Source organism: Rutilus rutilus (genome assembly GCF_951802725.1).
Source record: "Rutilus rutilus genome assembly, chromosome: 24".
Classification (NCBI taxonomy): Eukaryota; Metazoa; Chordata; class Actinopteri; order Cypriniformes; family Leuciscidae; genus Rutilus; species Rutilus rutilus.
In genome coordinates, this window is record NC_140228.1 from 13416649 (window position 1) to 13425690 (window position 9042).

The 9042-nt window shown below is 38.9% G+C and overlaps 3 protein-coding genes across 3 annotated transcripts; 1 reads left to right on the forward strand and 2 right to left on the reverse strand.

The window, feature by feature from the left end:
* The first annotated feature begins 62 nt into the window (after window positions 1-62).
* On the forward strand, window positions 63-1081 carry urad (ureidoimidazoline (2-oxo-4-hydroxy-4-carboxy-5-) decarboxylase). The gene is made up of 2 exons (XM_084398563.1): window positions 63-324; window positions 455-1081. Exons 1-2 carry the CDS (start codon window positions 150-152, stop codon window positions 802-804), a joined length of 525 nt encoding a protein of 174 aa, XP_084254689.1. The 5' UTR covers window positions 63-149; the 3' UTR covers window positions 805-1081.
* pdx1 (pancreatic and duodenal homeobox 1) lies at window positions 962-4067 on the reverse strand (the record flags this gene model as incomplete). Its single annotated transcript, XM_084398555.1, has 2 exons — window positions 962-2302; window positions 3638-4067. 2 exons carry the CDS (start codon window positions 4065-4067, stop codon window positions 1944-1946), a joined length of 789 nt encoding a protein of 262 aa, XP_084254681.1. The 3' UTR covers window positions 962-1943.
* A 2480-nt stretch (window positions 4068-6547) lies between these two features.
* LOC311283832 (uncharacterized protein) lies at window positions 6548-8141 on the reverse strand. The gene is made up of 3 exons (XM_084398567.1): window positions 7998-8141; window positions 7612-7686; window positions 6548-7503 (listed from the first exon to the last, which is right to left on the reverse strand). Exons 1-3 carry the CDS (start codon window positions 8018-8020, stop codon window positions 7146-7148), a joined length of 456 nt encoding a protein of 151 aa, XP_084254693.1. The 5' UTR covers window positions 8021-8141; the 3' UTR covers window positions 6548-7145.
* Between the last annotated feature and the right edge of the window lie 901 nt (window positions 8142-9042).

Below are 9042 nucleotides of genomic sequence, written 5' to 3' on the forward strand. Positions count from 1 at the left end.
ATCCTCTTCAGTGAGCCACATTACGATACAATTACTGATATTTAAATGGGAAAGCTTGGGTAGACTAACCTACTTGCCCCAACGGACAATGACCTCGTCCAATATTGGCTATAGCCATATCCAGTTTGTAGAGGACACGCGCCGGAGCCATGGACATAAGCGCTGTAAATGCACTCACATACGAAGAATTTGTGGAACTATTCGGTAATGTGGTTGAGAAATGCCCCATCATTTCTGCTGCAATATGGTCCCATCGGCCTTTCAAAGATCTAACAGACATCGAGGCTCACATAACGGAATTCATTCACAGCCTGTCAGACTCAGGTAACGTTAGGCTATTTTTTTTTTCTGCTTTATCAACTTAACAACACTTGGTATCACGTTTCCTTAAGTTTTAAACACAATAATTTATTTACTGGTTTATATACAATAAAAGTACATTACATGTGTTCAGGTAAAGAGGGCATTTTGCGGTGTCATCCTGATTTGGCGGGCCGAGATCTCCAGAGCGGGACACTAACACGCGAGTCTCGAGAAGAGCAAAGTCAAGCCGGTATGACCGCACTGGATTCCGCAGAGATTCTGCTCATGCACCGTCTAAACTCGGAGTACAAGGAACGCTTTGGTTTCCCTTTCGTCATATGCGCCCGTCTCAACAACAAAGCGGATATTGTGCGCCGACTGTCTGAACGCCTGAAGAATGACTGTGCAGCGGAGCGGGAGCTCGCGATCGAAGAGGTTAAAAAAATCTGTAGCCTCAGGTTACACAATATTGTCCTATCTGGCATTCAAACCAAACTGTAGCCTACCTCAAGTTAACTTTACAAAAGTGTTTACTGCCTCTCTCTACTTGATTGTAGCCTAGCTATATTCTTTTAATTTGTATGTTAATTTGTGTAAAATAAGAACACACAAAAAGCAAACTGTCTAAATAAATTGATTCATGTAGCCTATTATGGCGTTTATAAGCCACGTTTTAGGGCCTCTAACTCAATAAGATAATATTTACTATTTTGTGATCTAATTGTGCTATGTAAATCTATAATAAAAAGAAGTGATAAAAACGGCAGCACGTGTTTTTGTCGATGCACTCTCCCTAGAACATGTTGCAACATCTCAGAGATTGCTATTTGATGTGTGTTTACATCTGGAGGACGTTTTTGTGTGTGTGTGTGTGTGTGTGTGTGTGTGTGCGTGTGTGTTTGCTCATCTGCAATACTAGGACGTTTCCTGACTAAAATAGAGATTTAGAAAATGTCTTTAAGATGTTTATGTAAGCCTATGTAAAACTGACATCTTCAAGATGTCTCTCAGATGTTTGTAGCAGATGCTTTCCAGATGAAGCACTCTTTGAAAGACATCTTGCAGACGTATCAGGGTATAGTGATTTTAAAAATATATATATATATTTTAATTGGCGGCATAGGCTACGGGTTGCTTTGTTTTATTATTTTTGTTTGCACCAAACGCATTATGACGCCACACTGCCCACATGCTATTAATTGGTTTGTATAGGTCTAGCTGCATAAATATTATTAATTTTATTTGAAGAATGTTGTAATGATAGAGGTATGCTATTTACCATTTGTAGGCCTAAATTAAGAAACTATTTATTGTCTATCTACAAAAATGAGAAGCCATTCAAATTTTAATAGGCTAATGTCCAAGAATATATCCTTTTTGATCTTGAACGTTTGGTGTTTCAATGGCGTGCTGGATTTCGATTAGCCTACACAGAAAACACGAAATTGACTCGTCTCTCGCGCAACTGAGATCGCCCCCTATTGCCAATATTCAGGATTTGACCAAATGTCGTCATTGTCACCGTGAGAATGGAATGGAAAGTCACATTTTGCACACTTATAGTTCCACTCATCGATGGCAGACTGATAGATTGCGTTGATGATACAGTCTCGGATGTCTCTTTTGGACAGTCATATTTCTTACGAGTCTTGTGAAACTGGAGATACGTGCGAGTGCAGGGGTGAAGGCGGTCCCGCTAGAGTTCCCGGGGCCACACTCGACTCATCCTTCAAATCCCCGGACGTGATGGAGGAATCCTGTTCGGGATCCACTCCTCTGGCTCTCCTCTTGTCCTCCTCCTTTTTCCACTTCATGCGTCGGTTTTGGAACCAGATCTTGATGTGTCTCTCGGTGAGGCTGAGGGTGAGCGCGAGCTCCACGCGGCGTGGGCGCGAGATGTACTTGTTGAAGAGGAACTCTTTCTCGAGCTCGAGCAGCTGCGCTCTGGTGTAAGCAGTCCGCGTGCGCTTGTTCTCCTCGGCCTCTACCATGTAAGGACCTAAAACACAAGTAGCCTACATCAGTGACATTTTTAGTAAAGTCACCTTTTCTAAAATGTTCTCGCTGTCACACCATCTGCCTCTGAGGATATTACAGACAATAGTTTAAAAGTTATCTGACGCATGATGGCCTAAAATGTAGGCTAAATGGTCAGAACCAGTTCAGTTTGTAGTCCTGCGACTGTCTATAGCCTACTATAGGACAAATTCATGATTTAGGCCAACCATTAACCATCCTGATTTAAATTCCTAAAACAATATGTTTCTGACAGTGTTCTGTCGAATTAGGCCTATACTTTAAGCAGCCTCTCCTGAATCAACAATAATTCTGAAATAATTATTTAGGCTGAACTGAACGCTAGAAATATTTGTAGAACCAGCTGTTTTGTCTGATGATTTTCAGCAATAATATGCTCTCTTTTGTTTTCTAATCAAATAGGCTACTAATTATGAATTAAAGTGTTTAAAAAATGCAGTTATTTAAAGCAAAAGAAATCAAGAATAAAATTCTGCATTGGTCCATGTCACGCTTTTGGAGACCTTTCAAGTGTCAAGTAACACCTGTGTTTCTCAGGTCATAATTTTGAATCCCAAAATAATCATATTAATTATAGGCTACATAATATACTTTTTAATAATAATTGTATAGGCCAAATTCGATGCACTGTAAAAAAAAAAAAAAACATCCCCAAGTAAAAATTCTAGTGACTGGTCACATCTAAATTTTTCAATTAGTCTGACGTATTATTTCTCATTGAGCCAATGTTAACAGACTATTGCAACAAGAATTGCACTTGGGCCAATTTAAAAATTTAGATGTGACCAGTCACTAGAAAATTTTGACTTGGAGAGGTTAGAATTCTTTTACAGTGTGTAGATAAAGAATTATTTTGTTGTCATTAAACGTTTTACTTTTTCTTTTCTTTTTTTAGCATTTTATTTTATATTAATTTCAACCATAATCAATTTTTACAATAAACATAGCCAAACAATATATTGTTCTCAAAATGATCTTATATGAATAGTTTAAAAAATAATCAGGCAGCTAATCAGGCATTAATAACTTTGCAATATAAATGTATAGGGCCAATGATTTTAAAATGTAGATATTCCAGAGTGAAATAAAAGAAACAAAAACTGAATTATGACCTCTCTAACGATTTAGATCATTAAATATTAGCCTAATAATTATCTTCCAAAAGGAGATTTCGTTTCAGCGCTTGATAGTTTGAAGATCGTGCGGATGAATTTGACATTAGGGCCTGCTTTCGTTTTAATAAAAGTTATTTGGTAAACCTGTAAATATTAATGACCATAGTAGGCCTACGAGTTACCTGTCCACTGTCCTTTCCAGGCGTGTGCGTGAGATTTAGTTGACTTCATCCACGGGAATGGGAGATGGTATCTGTTCCGATCCCCGCACAGGTCAAGAGAGTCTCCGTAACCCCCGAGCGTCTGTAGAGATGTCTGTGGAGTCTGAGGAAGATGAAGATGAGGCCCTGCTAGATCATCCCGGGTCGACATGTTATAAGAGGTAATGTCGGTAAGATTTGGCTGGTCCTGTGCGCCCAATGAAGGTGAGGCGTAGACGGACTGAGTCTGTCTACTCATATACAGACACGGTGGAGGGTTTTGGCAGTAGTCTTCGTTGGGGTGTCTCTGGAAGGCGCAAGAGTCCTTGTACAGATGGTTAGGTGAGTAATAGTGCTCTTCCCGATTCATGATTGCCACAGACCGGGGAAACCGTGCTGTACTCGAGCACATGAGCCAGCGCCCTGCCCCTGATCAGGACCTCTGCTCTACCTGCAGTCTGAGCGTCTGGCGCCGCTCAAGGGCCTCATAGGTGTGCCACCGGGACCATGTGACCCTGCTGCACCATCGCTTTCACTGTTTACACAAAGCTGTCAACTGGCAGTAGATTCTGTTCGTGTTTCCTTTTGACTGCCCCGCGGTTTGACAATAATTGAACAGAACTGACCATGCTCAAATCAATGCCCTTGGCAAACACTCTCTGTTTGCCTGCGACTATATGTGCTACACCTGCAGTTGTAATACTAACCTAGGTCTACAAAGACAGATGAATCGGGGGATCCGTATCTCTGCTCCCCGCGGAAAAGCTTCCACTTTTCATTGAATACCGACCCGGTAAAAAAAGAAAATAAAAGCTACTTGAAAGTGCTTGATAAAGCAGTAAGTTTTATATGGTTCGGGGGCTCTGTTTGTCTTATCAACTTCCGAGGAGAGACAGGGTCGATTCTCACTTATCAGAGGCAAAATCATCAAACCCATCTGATTTTTTTTTATTGTCCTGAAGGAAAAAATGTTACAACAACGTCAGTAAGCATGGCGTGCGAGTTGAGCTGCACCATCGGTTGGGGGGTCGTAAAATGCATAATCCTTCATGTGTATTGGATAAATAAATAAAAAAGCTTTCAACTGTAATGATATTTAGAATGCGTATTTTCACCTGTCGGTAAATAGATGCGAGTGAATTCTTCCAGTTCGCTTGAGGAGGTCACCATGGTGAACGTGATTTTCACCAACAACATGTTCCTGGATCAACATCTTTATTGATCCTGGATCAACATCTCAAGAATCAACCAATCAGATTTAAGGGACAAGTTTACAGTTTATGTCGAGTTTTGTCTCAGTGTTATTCATCATTTCCCTCTGATTTTATGGGTAATGTATGGTAGGGTTAGGTTTAGGACTACATTTTCAGACAGGGATGTTGTTCCAGGATCAACAAAATATGTTGATCCAGGAATAGGCTATACTTGGAAAAATCACGATGACCAAGCCTTGCGGAGTTTCGGGTGATAGCACTTTATTCGAGATTTAGGCTACATATAAAGTATATCAAATAATAGCTAATTGACGTTTAGCTTATGGTGCCAATTCGAATTTGTGTTATGCGAGTCCCACTTTATCAGACTGCGCCCCCTTTAAGAGGCCCCCTTAAGTATTTGTGCACGTTAAATATGAACACTGGTGACAAGGACAATCATTACACACATAAGCTACGTCCCAAATGTTGTCTTCAACCAAGCTTACCTGCCATTAAGCACACCCGCCCACGGTCCATTAAACTAAAGTCCCCGTGGTTAAATAAAAACGAGCTGTTCGGTGTAAACGAATTAACATGGAGAGTGAAACGAAACTCAATTAGTTAGAGATGTGTGCGTAACGTGCGCGCACCGGGCGGCCCGCTGTTTGGAGAGGTCAGAGCCAGAGAGAAACGGGCAGCATAAAAAGGTGACTGGAATTTCCCCAAGTCTTCTATGCTAAAAACACGTCCAAAACAATCAATCCTTTTCCATTTTAATAGATTAAAATAGATTTAAGCGTTACATTTATATTTTTTCTTCATTTTTAAGAGGGCTGAAATTAAATTCGCCAAATTGTCTCTATTTGGTTAGTTCTTTTTTTTTCACAGAAGGGGAGCACATTACACCAAAATCAGCTTTCATCCTTTAACATATAATTTGTTGCATTTCAAATAGTATCAATATTAGTAAAAGTAACCCATTCTTTTATATTTAGCCTATAAAAAAGGTTGAAACATTTGTATTATGTTCAAGCAACATTGGAGTGGAGACTGTATGACATAGTGCTGTGTTTACATGGGCCTCTTCAAATGACAATAATGGCACTTTCTCTGCTATCTTAATGGGGCTCTCATGCGATACCATAAAGTTCAGGTAAATCCATCCCTCGCAAATCAAGCCTTGTAACGACGCTTAATGGTGTTTATATATGAGCTCTTTTGAAAAGGGAAGGAAACCGTTATCCGCGACTATTTTCACAATGTTGAAAGAGCACAAAAGGTTTTATGAAGCGTGAGTGAGACGACGCAATTTAGAAGTATATCCATGGAAGGTTTTGAGAGGAATAATGGTGCAAAGTGATATTTAATGTAGCTTTGCCATGCCAAAGAGGAAATACACAACTTAAGGCACTGGTACATAAAATCGGCTATAGCAATTAAAATGCGTTTTGAAACTTTAGATAAAATGCAATAAACCAGTTAGGGGACACGCAAAAGCGTTCTGGAACCACTTGTATGTTTGAGTAGGAGTAATGTGTAGCTATAAACGAGTTCAGCGTAGATAAATCATAATGGTACATTGGGACAATTGCGTTATGTAAAACGATACGAAATCAGATGTTGATAAAACAGGTGTTGTCCCCCCTCCTCCCCTCCTTTAAAACAGTAAAGGAGAACGCAGTTTTGGCTACACGTGTAGGATACGTAGTTGTTTTATTAAATGCATAATGTTTTTCATGGGTGAGGTGCGAGTAGGCTATATAGAATCACACGGAAACAAAGCAAATTTTCAGACTCTTCGATAAGAAATAATCCATGGCAGAGGACGAACGGCGATAAAATATGCTTGCTTACTGGCGACAGTAAAGCGTGCAAACACACACACACATATAGACCTACTGTAAAAAAAAAATATATTTTCATTATTTGTTATCACAAATTTTTATCTTTTGTCAAATCAGCTTAGATAATTAATGTGGTTCAGATAACAATATTTTTTGAGTTCCTATTAAACCAATGTCATATATATATATATATATATATATATACACACACACACATACTGTATATATAAACAAAATAAACATCCGAAGATACATTTGTAAAGCACAATAAGGTTTTAAAATCGTTCTGAAAATCGGACTTTCAAAGTTAAACAAATAAATATTCATTCAATAAAAAAAATGTCTGTTTAGTTGTTTTTAAAATGCTATTTTAATAATTTTGTTCAGCAAACATGAACAGACGTAAATATCTCATGCATTCCCAAAACAAATTCTCCGTTGAGTGTTCCATCATTTTTTCTTTCTGTCAGTGTATTTTTTGACATCTGGAGAACTGTCCCGCACTGGTGAGCGCGATCGACTCCTATCTGACTTCCGGGAGAGGCTGGGGGAGTGGCTTCTGGATGATGAATGATTGCGTGTCGAAGAGCGGTGATTTGAAGTTTGAGAATGAGAAGAAGAATTGTGTCTTCTGTGTGAATCGACTTTCTTGTGATTGCACTTTTCACAGTCTGTTTTGCGATGTCTTTCACAAACTCTGTTGTACCTGTGTTCATCCCTTCCTCTCTCAGAAGTACGCGTCAGAGCAGAGGAACGAAGAGTGTTCAGCAGAAAGCGCTTGTTTGTACTTCCCAGCGGACATTTCATCCTACAATACAGCGATTTAACCAGCTTTCAGACGCAAAATACATAAGGGAATTACACATTCATTTATTTATGATAAAGAAAGCTTTCTAATATGGTTATCCACACTTACCAGCCAGCAGGACCCATTGTCTGGGCACGGACTTTTGCTCTATTAGCTTCTTTAAGGAGCTCCTCCACTGCTTTCCTGTGGGAGGAAGGAATATTAACAGGATTTATAGAGTGACCTTAAGAACCCGAAGCATTTACTGTTTCACTGACAATCCTGACTGCAGCAGGGACAAGAAGATTCAATATTTCTATATTACTTAGTTGTATTCACAGTACTTCTTTAAGGCAATGGCACTGTAGTATGATACCTGGCCATACATTATTACCTAACGTTATTCCTCTTCACTGACCGTTAGCCTATAGTGCTGCACACATAGCATAACATCTTAAACTAACCCCCTGAATTGGTTGAAAACAAATAAATATATATATTTAAGATATTCATACCTCTCTAGTTCACTATCATCCATGATTTATTTAAACTTTAACGGCATTCAATTAAATTATAATTCGTTTCGACTCTGCTTGCTAGCTGCTGTTGTTGTTTCCTATACTTGAGGACCCAAATTAGGACCCCGTTTGACTAGCTCAGTCCTAACCTAAATAACCTTTGTAAAAATATAACCTGACGTCAGTTGCGTAGCCTACATGAGCATGACGATACAATTTCAAACGAAAAATATAAAACCTTTCTGTACTTTGAATTAACAAGTACAACATGTATTTGCGACACTTTGCTGACGTTATGCTCTACGATTGCATTTCAATCAGGCACCTAAATGGTCACATCTGCTATTCGATTGACAGCTTGCTTGCTGAGTTCGGAACCACTATAATAACATACTACCTCGACTATTTTTACTATATCTTTCTATGGCATGAAAAGTTAGAGTAGTAGGCCTATGCGGTTCCGAATTCAGCAGCGTTGAGCGCCCGAATCTGCCCAACGGAACGGGGCAGGTGTCGCTGTGATGAGAAGGACGACTCATTTCTGCGAATCGGTTCTCTTGAACAGTTCGTATGAATGAAACCGTGCAAAATGATTCAGTGGTTCTTTACGTTATTACGTGGTCCCCTGGCATATTACATTTTCTAAAACGTTCTAGTTACGTCATATGTAGGCACATATTGCTATTTATTACGTTTTTCCGATTAATTTTGTATATATATTGCCTATATATGGGTGTTTATTGTCATGTGTCTCAGTTAAATTTGTTTCCACCATGATAAACCACGGATCCCACTAATTGTAACCTACATTTAATTTGTATTTACAACAAAAAAAAACTAAAATTCCTTTACATCCCTTGGTAATCATTTATTTATATTTAAAAATAATTAAAACTGACTTTGGTTTGCGTTTGCTTTCGTAGATAAAATTCAATACAATTAAGTAATACACATTTCCAGAGCATTTTATTTGTAACATTTTTGCTATTCGGCTGTAAGGTAACTTATGCAAATGAAATCCAAATTATTTTACTATCAGAGA

Excerpts from the sequence above, each read along its gene's own strand:
- urad (XM_084398563.1), top strand. The coding sequence starts at position 150 with ATGGACATAAGCGCTGTAAATGCACTCACATACGAAGAATTTGTGGAA. Across the intron at positions 325-454 it reads TCACAGCCTGTCAGACTCAG|GTAAAGAGGGCATTTTGCGG; the intron begins GTAACGTTAGGC and ends ACATGTGTTCAG.
- LOC311283832 (XM_084398567.1), bottom strand. The coding sequence starts at position 8,020 with ATGGATGATAGTGAACTAGAGAG. Across the intron at positions 7,687-7,997 it reads GATGATAGTGAACTAGAGAG|GAAAGCAGTGGAGGAGCTCC; the intron begins GTATGAATATCT and ends TTCCTCCCACAG. Across the intron at positions 7,504-7,611 it reads ACAATGGGTCCTGCTGGCTG|GATGAAATGTCCGCTGGGAA; the intron begins GTAAGTGTGGAT and ends GCTGTATTGTAG.